This window comes from Aedes albopictus, chromosome 1 (genome assembly GCF_035046485.1).
Source record: "Aedes albopictus strain Foshan chromosome 1, AalbF5, whole genome shotgun sequence".
In the NCBI taxonomy this organism is placed as follows: domain Eukaryota; kingdom Metazoa; phylum Arthropoda; class Insecta; order Diptera; family Culicidae; genus Aedes; species Aedes albopictus.
This window is the reverse complement of record NC_085136.1, coordinates 18570658-18587349: the sequence shown is the minus strand read 5'-3', so window position 1 is coordinate 18587349 and position 16692 is coordinate 18570658. Positions and strand designations below refer to the sequence as shown.

General features: G+C 36.5%; 1 protein-coding gene across 12 annotated transcripts in view; it reads right to left on the bottom strand.

The window, feature by feature from the left end:
• Positions 1-16692, bottom strand: part of LOC109412265 (nuclear factor of activated T-cells 5) — a 379626-nt gene that overhangs the window by 180932 nt on the left and 182002 nt on the right. For all 12 annotated transcript variants that reach the window (XM_062844140.1, XM_062844137.1, XM_062844136.1 and 9 more), the window contains one exon: positions 8895-9574. In XM_062844140.1, coding sequence (XP_062700124.1) covers positions 8895-9574 — 680 coding nt within the window. The remainder of the gene's footprint in view (positions 1-8894; positions 9575-16692) is intronic.

Genomic DNA, 16692 nt, shown 5'->3' with positions numbered 1-16692 from the left:
CGTAATATAATCTGATAACATAAGCTTTAAAAGCATTGAAAAAGGCGTTTTTGCCCTCGAAAATAAGCAATTGAAAAATCACTGTGATTTCACCTATTTCCCCCCCAGAGAAAGCCCTTTTTCGGTGCACCCACACAGCTCATGCATTGCATCACACGCAATAAGTAAATACGTCAAATGAAAGCTTATTTATCATAGAATCGACCAACCGAATAATATTTTGCATTATTCGTCATAAAATTATCAAATTTAAGTGATTCTTACTTGGAGAATGTTATCTTAAGTTGAACCATTTGTAATCTAAATTTGAACTAGTAAACGGGGGTGAGCTTCTAGTGTTGGCCTGTAGATTGCGCTAGTGGATGCTTTGTTTACTTTTGGGGGATGAAAAATTCCAAATTTAGTTTCCAAATTCCTAAAGAATTTCGAACATTCTGAGTTGAGATCAGGCTTGTTATTTGCTCCCACAATGTGCCTCAAATGAACGTTTTTGCTCTCTTTATCTTTGTGCGTTCCTACCGAAGTCGTTTGTGCGGGAGCGATACACAAAGAGAAAGCGGGAGCGAGACAAAGAGAAACGTCGAGCCACTAGAATCAACACAAAGTGTAACTTTTTTGTGCCTCATTTTTGAGGAACCCGGTAAGTTGGTCGACAATTTCTATGGCGTTGTTCACACTTTGAGTTTGCCGGTTGGGTGGTACGACAGAATTGCACACCTAAATACTTGTAAACATGTTAATGAATGATTTATTATCATAAACATATTTATGTTTACTCCCGGTGTGCACAAAGTGCCTCAATTTTGAGGAAACGCACTTTTTTGTGTAACCAATCCGCACGTTTTTCGGAGTCACAAGCTACAAGCAGGAAGATGAAACAAAACGAGAGAAAACGCTCTAGCTTTGAATGCGGGAGCGCGGAGCAGATTTTTTGTTCTCTCGTTTTGCTCTGAGGAGGATTCCATGCCTGGTTGAGATTTCACTGCCTAATGAAAAATAGGTATGAGAATTAGCAGATTCATGTGATTTTTAGTTGTTCAGCATGGAATTGGCTGTTTTGTAAGTTGCTCGAGCTGCTGCCGCCAGTAGTTCAAATTAAGCTTAAAATTGGTTCAAATTAAGATTAAAATCATTGTTGATGAAAAATCGAATATTTCAATAAAATTCGGTGCAAATACAAACTTTTTACCATTTAACAGAAAGCTTATACCCGTGGCTTTCATGTCCATACGATTTTGTCGTAGTAAATTATTTCCATGTGGGAGAAAAAATCACTTAAAATTTGCACTGCCTCAGAAAGCCACAATTTGGTTCAAATTTTGATTACCTACCCTAACCCCTTTCCTGAGAGATAGATCTAGCCGAGGTTCGAGCAGAGAGAAAATCTCCCGGCAGTATGAGAGAAGTTAATGCATGTTTATCATACGTGCACAGCTAGCAAAGCAAAGCCTTTTATTGAATCAATGCAGCATCGGTGGGTACGCGGTTGATTTTCAGTCCTACCGATCCCAATGCCAATAATGCGGAAGATTATGTATACAATGCATTTCTGTAAATTTTGTATTTATGTTGTTTTTAATAAATTTTCTATTTACATTATTTCTTCTTCTGGGCTTTACCATTTTTACATATTCAAACATATGACATATTTTTTTTTATTACGAAAACTTTTTGGACAGCCCATGGGATGGGACTCGAAACACCTTCAGCGCCGTCTTGCTGAATTACCTTTATATTTCGACATTACACAAAATTACTACTGAAGGGTGTTATTTGTCAGAAGGGGTATTTCTTATTTATAGGCAACGCAAGTAAGCCACCATAATGTTGCAAGTTATTAATTAATTTTTTATGAGTATTAACGAGATTTTTAGCCCTAGGCTAGTTCATCTCGGGACCCACGCTTTATTTCCCCTCCGAAGGAAGAACTCACACTTTGCAAATTTGTCGGGAGTGGGATTCGATCCCAGGTCCACGGCGTGATAGTCACGTGATTTAACCATCACACCAGGTCCGCTACACGAATTATTAATGAACTGGTGTTAGAGACCGCCAGTGCATCAGTAATTTTTTTTAGCAAAGTTCGGTGGCACACCAACCGAGTTATAAGATTACACAAAAAAAGCTGTGAACTGTTCATTGCTACTAATGCATTGCAATCGTTGGATTCATTACATTTAAATACAAAATCTTGGGAAAAATATACTTCTGCATAAATTGTTTCTTTTGTTCGATGATTTATTACATCTGAATTTAGTATCTTTTTTGTATGTATTTTTGTATCATACATTTCAATAGCTGTTTATTTAAATTAAAAATATATATATGGCAACACGGCAGAATGCTCTGCTATGATGATGCTCTCGATCACGCGCTGCTGCATTGAAAGGATGATAGGTTGATCTGGAGGGGAAATATTGAACCAATCAATTGATCCATGGAATAATTTGGTTTGAACAATCTTCGAGAGTATTGATGTAAAATTTTTGAAGGTGGGGAAATATTGTAGAGAAAATTGAAATAAAATGCGCTATGGAGGGGAAATATTGCTGCGTGGTTGATCAAACGGAAGATAGGGGAAAAGTTGAATGATTGATATCAATCTATTTTTGAACTCGATTATCTAGAATCGCATTCTATCGCATCTCAAATATTTACCTAACAAACGAAAAGCTGTGTAAAACTGCAATTTTAACTATTTCAATCAAAGTTAATTTGACAAAATGTCAAAATTCAAGCTCAAAATGGAATTGCGTTCGCAATTGTTCATCACAATAGACCGTTAAAATCACTAATACGACTGTTAAGAAATGATCAATGATCAATAAGGTGGCCCACACTTATATGAAAAACAAAAATTTCGAAAAATGCCCAGTCTTACCTCCTAAATCAGTTATTTTGGACTCCTAGAAGCTACGTTCAAAATTTGAGCAATATCAACTAAGCCTAAGGAGGCGCTCAAAACACTTGAAGTGGGGAAACTTGGCCAAATGTATGAAGGAATTTTAAGTTTTCGAATTTCGCCGCTAGGTGGCACTGTAAGCGTTCAATAATCAAACCCTTTGGTATTATTGTAGGTGACTATATGCCGAACAACTTTGTCGAAGACCGCGAAGTGATCCAACGTCTGTGAAAAAAGTTATACCCTAGGTAAAGTGAGGAAAACCTTTATTGTTGTTTTTCCAATACATGTAAAGGAAATATCAAAAATGAAATCTCAATACTTTGCCTAACTTTGCCTAGGGTATAACTTTTTTCACATCCGTCGGATCACTTCGCGGTCTTCGACAAAGTTCTTTGAAATATAGACACCTACAATTATACAAAAGGGTTTGATCGTTGAACGCTCACAGCGCCACCTAGCGACGAAATCCGAAAACTTAAAATTTCTGCATACATTTGGCCAAGTTTTCCCATACAAACTTCAAGCGTTTTGAGTGCCCCCTTAGGCTCAATCCATTTAGCCCAAATTTTAATCGTAGCTTCTGGGAGTCCAAAACAACTGATTTAGGAGGTAAGACTTGGCATTTTTCGAAATTTTTGTTTTTCATATAAGTGTGGGCCAATTGCTACCATGCAAATACCGATAGCATGGATGTCATAACTTAAATAGTACTCAAGAGTGAAAATGCTACTCATTACATGCTCACTCGAGCAAACTATTGAGTGCCATTTCAGACTTCATGCTTTCCATTTCATTTGGCTCCATTTCGTCTTCACTAGTGACTTGAGGCGTTGAGGGAATATCTTCACACTGCTCTACAATGCAGCATAAATACAGTCTAGGATGACTTCTTGATCGTTTATTGACGGTTGGCTAAATTTATTTTTCAAAATGCTGCCTGAAATTTTCAATTTCCATTGCGTGGTTTGATGTTTCGTTTGATTTTTATTTGCTTTTCTGTATTTAGGTGTATTTTGTGTAATAAAAACACTCGCAAAAAATTATTTCAATTTTATCACGCTCCAGTATATCACGCGATTATTTTTTTTCATTCGTGATATAATCGAAAAAGTACTGTATTTTGATTTCAAAAATTTTGATTCCATCGTGTTTATCAGACATTTTCCAGTCGAAAAAGCTTAACTCCCCGAGGTCTTCTCGGCTGTTCCAGAGATACAGCGTTTTTAAGCTTGAAAACCGGTTTTCTCTAATATATAAAATAAGTCCAATTTACAAGTTTCGCTAAGAAAACATTAGTCGATGCAATTTAAAGGTAATTTGGGCTGATTTAGACCAAGGAGAATAGAAAACTTTGTAAAAATAATAATATGAGTGTTGCCAGTTTATCATTTATGCATTTATTAGAAAGTATAACAATAAATTGCTAAGGTTTAAAATTTATGTATTATAATCCTTATTTCAATTCAAATTCTACCTATGTAAACATTAAGGTTGACGAAAGTGTTGCCAGACATTTTAATTTTATTGTAAAAATCTACATGAGAACTTTTGTATCAAATCAAATTATCAAGCAAGAATCATAAATTCATTTTTTACAATTTTATTGCTATTGGCAACACTGAACCTTGATAGTTTTCGTTTGGTGTGCAACTTTTTATTCTTCGAACAAACCTTTAATAAGGGCAGTGGTAAATTCAAATGTTCACTGAAATTTATTCATGGTTCAGAATTACGCAAATTGATTCCGACTGTTCTTGGTGTATTTTTAGGATTTTTAGCTGTTCACCCGGATAAAAAGTTACCATTCATTACATGGTAAATATTATTAACATATGACTGGTTTTATTGTTCACAATAAAACACATAGTAGATATATTGTTACTTTTTACAATAGAAATCAAGCCCATATAGTTCGTACAATAAGTGAACATTACCTTTATTTGTGACTAATTGATTCGATTGTTTTTCAATAGTTCTATAATAATTTAAAGTTACTATCAGTAAAAAATAATTTAAGATGTTTTTAAATAGTTGCAAAAGTGGCTGCAAAGTTCTCATGGACTTTTTATTAACCCTCTAATACTCAACCCCGCCTTTAGACGGGGTATAGTTTGAGGATTTTTGTAATTTTTGTTTCGTGGAAAATCAAAATTTATATATTTTTGGCTGATATTTAGGACTGTTTTGCATATCTTAAAATGGTTGTTGGTGTATTTTGAAGCGTATTTACATTTTTTTTAAATCATTGAAAAATTGATGTTTTAGTCACCTTCTAGAAGTTATTGTTTATTTTGTATTGAATCGCTAGAATACTCATATTTTAAAATTTTCCCAAATCATTCTATCCTAGTTTTATAGTTTAAGGGAATCGAATACACTCTAAAATAATTTTCCATAAAATTACACAGAAAATAAAATTTTCTATGAAAAAAAAATTAAATAAAAATATTTCAACAAAAATAATAAAATCTCAAAATGTTTTCATCTCAAAAAATCTGTATCCCAAATAGGCTTCCAGGAAAAATATTAAACTGTGGGGATGTTTAAAAATAAAAATTAGAAAAATCAAAAACTGAAATTCACGAAATCGAGAATTAAAGAGAATCATCTTCCAAAACATGTTTAAATCGATTTTAGATGACGAAAAATTACATTTAGATCAAAATCAAAAATTTGGGTATTAGAGGGTTAAAAAAGAGTTTATTTCTCAATTACACTTAAAAACAATTCGTAACAAATAAATAACAATAAATATTATTGTTGCTTGGATCTTGTTGCTTGTTTGTATAATCAAATACAAAATCACTTGACATATTTTTTTATAGTTTTCGTTTTAAATTTGAGTACAGTAGATGTTTCGATTATCGAATGTTATTCGCTAAAACTTCAACGACTGACAGACGTCAAGCCGTGTTGGCAGAAAGGTTGGCAGAGGAAGCTCTCAATGAATAACTGAGGAAGTACTTATAGAAAACTAGCTGAAAAGCAGGTTTAGCCAAGTGAGGATGTTACGACAAGAAAAAGATGAACAATGATTTTTCTAATGTTTCCCAATAAATTAAAGGAATCTAGTAAATAGTAAACTACCATTGATAACAATACAAATACAATAGTCAATTGAACCGATGTTAAAATAAATACGCAATAATATTTGTTGTTATGTAAAAGGCGAAATTTTGAAAAACCATAGAATTCATATTTCTCGGTAACATTTTTCTCCAGCATTTACAGATACTAATGGCCACATGAATTGTGAACGATTTATGGTATGGATCATACGACCTGAGGTTTGACTTGTGATATTTGGCAGTTATTTGAAAAGATTGAAGATAGATCTTATCAACAGCTGCCAAGCAATACATACCAGACAGACATCAGAGTGTTTGATTCTTATCATAAAATGTACATATCATTCTGGTGGCCGTTAGTGCTCTTAAATGCTGGATATAAATGTTAGCGGGAAATATAAATTCTATGGATTTTCGAAAGCGAAAACTGCTTACAAATAACAACAAATATTATTGTATTTTTATTGTAACAACGATTCATTTGACGCCATTCAATCAATTGTATTTGTATTGTAAGAACAATGAAAAAACATTAACATATATTGTTTTCTTTTGAAAATTGTCCTAAAAATGTCTCATAAAAGCACAATACATTCTGTTGTTTTTCGCGAAAAAGTGTATGAAAATTTTCTCAAAATTTTATGGTTAAGATACATAACGACCACCATTTTTTATTGTAAAAGTGCCATTTACCATTCGCCGAATGGTACGGAACAATAGGGGTGATGGTGAGTGTGCCGTGTAAATTACAATACGTTTAATGGTGAATATTTTTCGAAAAAATGGTGTTGTAACAATAACATTTATCGTATTTTTATGATATTTTTTATCAGGGCAGGCCGATTGTGAGATCAAAAACAACCTTATGTTCTCACACTCCGACGCTTCGAAACGGATCGAAACGTTGGAGTAAGAGAACATAAGGTTGTTTTTGATCTCACAATTGGACTGAAAAGCCAAAAAATCCTAAAAATAAGTTCAGAATTACGAAAAACCATTCAGGATGACATGTTATGCCTTAACGTACAAGTTGCTATTCAATTTTTTTTTTCTGTTTATTCATTGTTTTGAACTTGTACGGGGAAAGGAAAGTTCCCAAATGTGAGTTCAGTTAACTTCATTAACTCGCATACAGATAGAGTACTTTGAGTAGAAGTTCTGTTTACCCAACCGCTAGTTCAAATTACTCAACTATCAATACTAGGGGTAGGCGGGGCAATATGGACACCCGGGGCAGAATAAACACCCTCAATAATAAAAACGGTGTATCTCTGGAACGGCCAAAAAGACCTCGGGGAGTTAAGCTTTTTCGACTGGAAAATGTCTGATAAACACGATGGAATCAAAATTTTTGAAATCAAAATATACTCATTCGACGAAAAATCGATTTTAAATTTTAAAATTGTAAAATAACATATTTGGCAACACTGTATCAAAAAAATAATATTTTTCCTGGATTCCTCCAACAATTTTCTTCAAAACAGCCGAAGGTCACAAATGTGTATATGTTATAGTTTCAAAGCTATAAATTAAGAAAAGGAAGGGAAAACTTGGATTTTTCTTGTATTGGCAAAGACGAGGGGTGCTGCCACGGGCCAAGGGGTGATCAGATCGGCACCAAAATTTGGATTTTTTCTTCCTCCATTTAAACAAACATTCCAACAAAATTTGATCAAAAACCGTGATGGTCGATAACACGCGGTGTGTACACTTGGTGTGGAATGACCCATATTTAATATATATATATTCTATTATAATTATAATTATATTACAGACTGAAATTGAAAAACCTGCGACGATAAAAATACAAACTATTCAAACATAGTTTCACTACATATATGACGACGCTTGATAAGCCATCGTCAAACCCATCACTCTTGGACTTGCCGCTACATGGAATCGAACTCCCGATCTCCGCATCCACTGGTCCCGATGATGTCCTCGCTGCCACACTGTTATATATAAATAGCATAGAAAACACCCCTTTTTGTTTTACTCCAGACAAGGCTTTTTTAATTGTGTCACATGAAAGATTACACAACTTCATCTTGCTGCGCAAAAGCTTGTGAAACGTCAAACGTCAATCATGTTTACATTGAACAAGCTGTGTTGCGGTTGCGCCAACAGGTTTTTCGTCTCACAGCTTCTAGCTGAAAGAGTGTTCTTTAAACAGCTACGAAGCGCTTCTGTTTTGTGTATTTGGCAACATTACAAAACGTGCTGTATAAAAGCAGCTGTGCTATTGGTTGGGACTATTATTCGATTTGCACATATTCCGGCAAATCTTCCGGAGTTGGATTAAAGTGCAATAAAAGCAACCCAAATATTTTCACAGCAAAGAGATGGATAGCTATAAAGTATTTGTGTAGCAGCTATATATCCCGCTTAAAGTTTGTTTTGACAATAATGTTTACATCCGACAAGCCGTGTTTGTATACCAACAGTTTTTTTTTATTACAGCTTCTAGCTGTAATGATATTGCATAACAGCCATCAAAGCGCTGCTAGTTTGTGGATTTGTCAGTAATACGAATTGTACTGTATAGTAGCAGCTGTTCTGTTAGTGGTGACTCCTAATCTATTTGTTCAAGTTTTCACATGTTCCGGGAAATCTCCCGCAGTTGGAATAGAGTGCAGTAAAGGCAGCCCCAGTAACGAACGATTGATTTCAGAAAACCGAGTTCAGTAGTTGTATGGTGCTTGTATTGCAGCCATGTATTAGCTTATGGTTTATATTTGACTAGCTTCCTTTTTATTCAGCGTTGACTGCTTTAATTCGATTGTTACACAACAGAAAGCAAATGACTGAAGCTTATAGCGCTTGGGTATTTTCCGTGGTGCAATTTGAGTCGGGACACCCTTTAGTTACCAGCCACCCCGTATAAATATCTGATCTAACGAATTAGGTAGTAAGATACTCACTGCACACGATCGGCTGGGAGCACACCTGCAGCATCTCGATCGACCCGTCCTCGTTGGTCACCGCCGTCCGGAACACCATCCGGCAGCGGGTGGACTTCTTCTTGGCCCGCGGCCCGCTCTGGTCCGGGAAGCGGTGCTCCACGTCGACGTTGCGTTCCTTCAGGATGCCGACGCAGTCGCAGGTCACCGTCATCTCGTTTTCCGGCTTCATGTCCACCTCGATGACCATGGTACCCTCGAGCTTCCGCTCCACGCAGGGCGTCGAGTTCTTGCCGGAGACCTTGCACGCCTGGTAGAACATGTGCGGCAACACTCGGCCCATGTCGGTGCCGATGAAGACCTGCAGGACGGCCGGCTTCCCGTAACCGACGAGCCGGACCACCGGGAATCCGTTGCCGCTGCGATCCTTGACGGCACCCCGCGAACCCTCCGTTTGGTAGCGGGCGCGGTGCTGCTGTTCCGGTTGGGTCAGGATCTGCAGCTGAATTTTGCCGTCCTGCGTCGCGCAGGGAAGCTGCGACTGTCCGGTGGTGATGACATCGGACGACGCCAGGCTGCTGTAGGCCCCGGAAGACGAGGTTCCGGCCGTGCCGGTCAGGGCCGAATGAAGCAGTGGCGGTCGCTTGCCCGGTAGTCGACCGGTGGTGCTGGATGGGCGCGCTAGCGACGAGGACATTACCCTGCGGGATAGGAGAAGAAGTGGGAAAGAGAGGGATTTAGCGAGATTGAAGGCGCATTTCGTTGCTCGAAAAGAGCGTCGAACAGAGCCCCTTTCGGAGGGTCTGGTACGTTTGGCATAATGCCATTTGGCATAAGGACGTTTGGCATAAAGGACACTTGGCATAAAGGACATTTGGCATAAAGGACGTTTGGCGTAATGGACATTTGGCATAAAGTACGTTTGGCATAAAATGATTTCAGTAAAAAGTGAACTACATACTTCACGTAAAAGAAGGATAAGTATACAAAAGAAGGATAATACATTATAATGCATTAATTTTTATGGATATAATTTGCAGACAAGGATGATTTGCTGGAAAGAACCATTACCGGAATCTAAATTGCTTGTATCGATGAAGAACAGCCTATATACCAAAGAAGGAACATTCCCCTTCCGAAAAAAAATCAAATTCATGGAAGCAAAAGGTTATTTCGAAAATAAGAAATCCAATATAATGCACTAACAACAAGTTTGCCTTCTTTCCCTTGAAGGCTGTTCTTTAATTTTTCTCCAGAGGGAAAATATATTTCACATATTCTTTATGCCAAACGTCCTTTATGCCAAACGTCCCTTATGCCAAATGTCCTTTATGCCAAACGTCCTTTATGCCAAATGTCCTTTATGCCAAACGTCCTTATGCCAAATGTCCTTATGCCAAACGGCCTTATGCCAAACGTACCAGACCCTTTTCGGATCAGTCTAATGAAGCATCAACTGTTTCGACTAAACTATAGACTAAATTGATTAGGGTACGTTGTTCGGATTAGTAGCTGTTTCATGCACTTGAGTGAAAAATAATGAAAACGAGTCGGTTTTTCTTATGTGTAGCAAGCAACGCTGATACCCGCTCAGACTGATTTCTACTTGTCGAGTTCAAGTCTACCTAGTCTAGACACCTCCGGTTTTTTTTTTACCATGGACTTTTGAGAATAATTTCTATAGTTTTTAGAATACTTTCCAAATCATTGGAAATTTCTGATAATCTTTAGGGATTCTCAGGAATTATTCAAATATATTCCGTTATATTACTGATTCCTATAAATGATTGAGAATATTTTCTATACTTTTTAGAATACTTTACAGATCACTGGAAATCTCTGAAAATCTTTAGGAATTCTCAAGAATTATTTAAATATATTACTGATTCCTATAAATAATCTATATAAATAAAAATAGAATGGTGTTTGTATGCCACGAATAGGCTCGGGAACGGGCCAACGGATTCAAAAAATTCTTTCACTATCGCATTTGTGCAAGGCTCCGACGTGTTCGTACGGAAAATAATTATAAAATTCGACCGGGAAAGTAATGGAAACGGGGAAATATGAAACTTCATTTTCGGGGCTTTTTCCCACCGACCCACATGTCAAAAAACGTAGTAGGCAGACAGTACGACGTTTGCCGGGACAGCTAGTTAAGAATATTTTCTATGGTTCAAGAGTACATCCCAGATGACTGGGAATTTCTGAAATTTTCTCAGAGATTCACAGGAATTATTAAAATATACGGATTCACATAAATGATTGAGTATATTTTCTATAGTTTTTAGAATACTTTTCAGATCACTGGGAATTTCTGAGAGTCTCTAGGGATGAAGAGTGAAGCTATTCACTTCTACAAATTGTTGAGAATATTTTCTATACTTGTTAGAATAAATTCCAGATGACTAGGAATTTCTGAGAATCTCTAGGGGTTCTCAGGAATTATTTTAATATTTTCCGTTATTCTTCTAGTTTCAAAAAATGATGGAAAATATTTTCTGCAGTTCCTAGAATACATCCCAGATGACTGGGAATTTCTGAGAATCTTTAGGGATTCTCAGGAATTATTTTAATATTTTTCCGTGAAGCTATTCACTTCTACAAATTGTTGAGAATATTTTCTATACTTGTTAGAATAAATTTCAGATGACTGCGAACTTCTGAGAATCTCTAGAGATTCTCAGGAATTATTCCAATATCTTTCGTAATTCTAATTTCAAAAAATGATTGAGAATATTTTCTGTAGTTCCTGGAATACATCTCAGATAACTGGGAATTTCTAAGAATCTCTAGGGATTCTCAGGAATTATTTTAATATTTACCGTTATTCTTCTAGTTTCTAGAAATGATTGAGAATATTTTCTGCAGTTCCAAGAATACATATCAGATGACTGGGAATTTCTGAGAATCTTAAGGGATTTTCAGGAATTATTTAAAAAAAATTCTGTGAAGCTATTCATTTCTACAAATTGTTGAGAATATTTTCTATACTTGTGAGAATAAATTCCAGATGACTGGGAATTTCTGAGAATCTTTAGGAATTTTCAGGAATTATTTAAATATTTTTCCGTAAAGCTATTCACTTCTACAAATTGTTGAGAATATTTTCTATACTTGTTAGAATAAATTCCAGATGACTGGGAATTTCTGAGAATCTCTAGGGGTTTTCAGGAATTATTTTAATATTTTCCGTTATTCTTCTAGTTTCTAGAAATGATTGAGAATATTTTCTGCAGTTCCTAGAATACATACCAGATGACTGGGAATTTCTGAGAATCTTTAGGAATTTTCAGGAATTATTTAAATATTTTTCCGTAAAGCTATTCACTTCTACAAATTGTTGAGAATATTTTCTATACTTGTTAGAATAAATTCCAGATGACTGGGAATTTCTGAGAATCTTTAGGAATTTTCAGGAATTATTTAAATATTTTTCCGTAAAGCTATTCACTTCTACAAATTGTTGAGAATATTTTCTATACTTGTTAGAATAAATTCCAGATGACTGGGAATTTCTGAGAATCTCTAGGGGTTTTCAGGAATTATTTTAATATTTTCCGTTATTCTTCTAGTTTCTAGAAATGATTGAGAATATTTTCTGCAGTTCCTAGAATACATACCAGATGACTGGGAATTTCTGAGAATCTTTAGGAATTTTCAGGAATTATTTAAATATTTTTCCGTAAAGCTATTCACTTCTACAAATTGTTGAGAATATTTTCTATACTTGTTAGAATAAATTCCAGATGACTGGGAATTTCTGAGAATCTTTAGGAATTTTCAGGAATTATTTAAATATTTTTCCGTAAAGCTATTCACTTCTACAAATTGTTGAGAATATTTTCTATACTTGTTAGAATAAATTCCAGATGACTGGGAATTTCTGAGAATCTCTAGGGGTTTTCAGGAATTATTTTAATATTTTCCGTTATTCTTCTAGTTTCTAGAAATGATTGAGAATATTTTCTGCAGTTCCTAGAATACATACCAAATGACTGGGAATTTCTGAGAATCTTTAGGAATTTTCAGGAATTATTTAAATATTTTTCCGTAAAGCTATTCACTTCTACAAATTGTTGAGAATATTTTCTATACTTGTTAGAATAAATTCCAGATGACTGGGAATTTCTGAGACTCTCTAGGGGTTCTCAGGAATTATTTTAATATTTTCCCTTATTCTTCTAGTTTCTAAAAATAATTGAAAATATTTTCTGCAGTTCCTAGAATACATCCCAGATGACTGGGAATTTCTGAGAATCTTTAGGGATTTTCAGGAATTATTTAAATATTTTTCCGTGAAGCTATTCATTTCTGCAAATTGTAGAGAATATTTTCTATACTTGTTAGAATAAATTCCAGATGACTAGGAATTTTTGAGAATCTCTAGGGGTTCTCAGGAATTATTTTAATATTTTCCCTTATTCTTCTAGTTTCAAAAAATAATGGAAAATATTTTCTGCAGTTCCTAGAATACATCCCAGATGACTGGGAATTTCTGAGAATCTTTAGGGATTTTCAGGAATTATTTAAATATTTTTCCGTGAAGCTATTCATTTCTGCAAATTGTAGAGAATATTTTCTATACTTGTTAGAATAAATTCCAGATGACTGGGAATTTTTGAGAATCTCTAGAGATTCTCAGGAATTAATTTAATATTTTTCGTTATTCTTCTGATTTCTAAAAATGCTTGAGAATATTTTCTGCAGTTCCTAGAATACATCTCAGATAACTGGGAATTTCTGAGAGTCTCTAGGGATTCTCAGGAATTATTTTTATTTTTTTCGTTATTCTTCTGCCCTGGCCAAGATCACAGGGTTCGACGGTATTAAAGTGAAGGATGTTTATTGTAATTCTTGTAATGAAAATATCACCTTTACAACTTTAATGCGCCTCCAACGGTTCATTGCGAACCGGCTGCTACGGATGGAGTATGGCTGATTTAAGGAATTATTTTAATATCTTTCGTTATTCTAATTTCTAAAATGATTGAGAATATTTTCTGTAGTTCCTAGAATACATCCCAGATGACTGGGAATTTCTGAGAATCTCTAGAGATTCTAAGGAATTTTTCTTATATCTTTCGTAATTCTAATTTCTAAAAATTAATGAGAATATTTTCTGTAGTTCCTAGAATACATCTCAGATGACTGGGAATTTCTGAGAATCTCTAGAGATTCTTAGGAATTATTTTAATATCTTTCGTAATTATAATTTCTAAAAATGATTGTTAATATTTTCTGTAGTTCCTAGAATACATCTCAGATAACTGGGAATTTCTGAGAATCTCTAGGGATTCTCTGGAATTATTTTAATGTTTTTCGTTATTTTTCTGATTTCTAAAAATGATTGAGAATATTTTCTGCAGTTCCTAGAATACATCTCTGATGATGGTACTCCTGGAGGAACCCTTGAAAGAATTCCTGGAGGAATCCCTGAAGAAACTCCTGGAGGAATCCCTGATGGAACTCCTGGAGGAATCCCTGAAGGAACTCCTGGAGGAATCCCTGATGGAACTCCTGGAGGAATCCCTGAAGGAACTCCTGGAGGAATCCCTGAAGGTTCTGGAGGAATCCCTGAAGGAACTCCTGGAGGAATCCCTGAAGGAACTCCTGGAGGAATCCCTGAAGGAACTCCTGGAGGAATCCCTGAAGAAACTCCTGGAGGAATCCCTGAAGGAACTCCTGAAGGAATCCCTGAAGGAACTCCTGAAGGAATCCCTGAAGGAACTCCTGAAGGAATCCCTGAAGGAACTCCTGAAGGAATCCCTGAAGGAACTCCTGAAGGAATCCCTGAAGGAACTCCTGAAGGGATCCCTGAAGGAAATCTTGAAGGAATCCCTGAAGGAACTCCTGAAGGAATCCCTGAAGGAACTCCTGAAGGAATCCCTGAAGGAACTCCTGAAGGAATCCCTGAAGGAACTCCTGAAGGAATCCCTGAAGGAACTCCTGAAGGAATCCCTGAAGGAACTCCTGAAGGAATCCCTGAAGGAACTCCTGAAGGAATCCCTGAAGGAACTCCTGAAGGAATCCCTGAAGGAACTCCTGAAGGAATCCCTGAAGGAACTCCTGAAGGAATCCCTGAAGGAACTCCTGAAGGAATCCCTGAAGGAACTCCTGAAGGAATCCCTGAAGGAACTCCTGAAGGAATCCCTGAAGGAACTTCTGAAGGAATCCCTGAAGGAACTCCTGAAGGAATCCCTGAAGGAACTCCTGAAGGAATCCCTGAAGGAACTCCTGAAGGAATCCCTGAAGGAACTCCTGAAGGAATCCCTGAAGGAACTCCTGGAGGAATCCCTGAAGGAACTCCTGGAGGAATCCCTGAAGGAACTCCTGGAGGAATCCCTGAAGGAACTCCTGGAGGAATCCCTGAAGGAACTCCTGGAGGAATCCCTGAAGGAACTCCTGGAGGAATCCCTGAAGGAACTCCTGGAGGAATCCCTGAAGGAACTCCTGGAGGAATCCCTGAAGGAACTCCTGGAGGAATCCCTGAAGGAACTCCTGGAGGAATCCCTGAAGGAACTCCTGGAGGAATCCCTGAAGGAACTCCTGCAGGAATCCCTGAAGGAACTCCTGAAGGAATTCCTGAAGGAACTCCTGAAGGAATCCCTGAAGGAACTCCTGAAGGAATCCCTGAAGGAACTCCTGAAGGAACTCCTGAAGGAACTCCTGAAGGAATCCCTGAAGGAACTCCTAAAGGAATCCCTGAAGGAACTCCTGGAGGAATCCCTGAAGGAACTCCTGAAGGAATTCCTGAAGGAACTCCTGAAGGAATTCCTGAAGGAACTCCTGAAGGAATTCCTGAAGGAACTCCTGAAGGAATTCCTGAAGGAACTCCTCGTTAAATGCATGTGCCAAAGCCGATTGGAAGAGTGTTACGTCTGTTTGTCTGTGAGCCGTCCTACCGATTCGCGGAAACCATTCCGCAGAAACCATTTCCCATAATGTACCATTAAAAAGAAGAACGCATATATCTTACCGAGGAAACGAATTCCGGGGACTGAAATTCTGAGAAATGGCTTTCTTGGGAATGCTATAGAATTGTCCTACCTGGTACAATTTTTGTATCGTGGGCCGGCCCGTTAGCCAGCATGACGACAAAATCAAAATCGAATCGCTTGACATTGGCCCTCCCTGTACGGTGGTCTTTGAAAGTAAGAGAAACAAGCCTTCTAATTGGGATTATTTATAACTGTTAATTTCTCTCTCGAAAAAAATGGGCCTATCAGTCCACACCGATCCCGAATCAGCCTTGTTGAAGGTTATATTGTAAGTATCATGGACACTGTGAGCACTGGCTTATTGATCGATTTTGCATTGCATTGCAAGTAGGATAAAGCTTGCTTCACAGTTTAGTTTTCTACAGTTACCTATCAACTGAGAGTAGGAGTCCTGACTAGACGGCCATTACAAAATTATAACAAGCTGTGTTATTTTGTTACAATAATTTTTTATAACAAGGGTTGTTATAAAACATGTACCGTTAGTAGTTAAAATAACAAAAATTCTAACAAAGTTCCCACTGAAAAGAACAAAAATGTTATAACTTGTGTTATGATCATAACAAAAATATAACAAAACTCGTTCCATCAAATACGATAGAATTAAACAAAATTATAACAAATTGTGTTATAATTTCTTTGACACTTATTAGGGTAAAATCTAAATGTATTTACTCATTTTTGGGTAAATATTTTTAAGCGTGTTATTCTATTTTTAGAAAAAGTAAGTAACATAAAAAAATAGTTTCCAGAACGTTATAAATTTTTTGGATCCGAACAGGATTTGAACCAAGACACCTACCATCGGTAGAAATCTG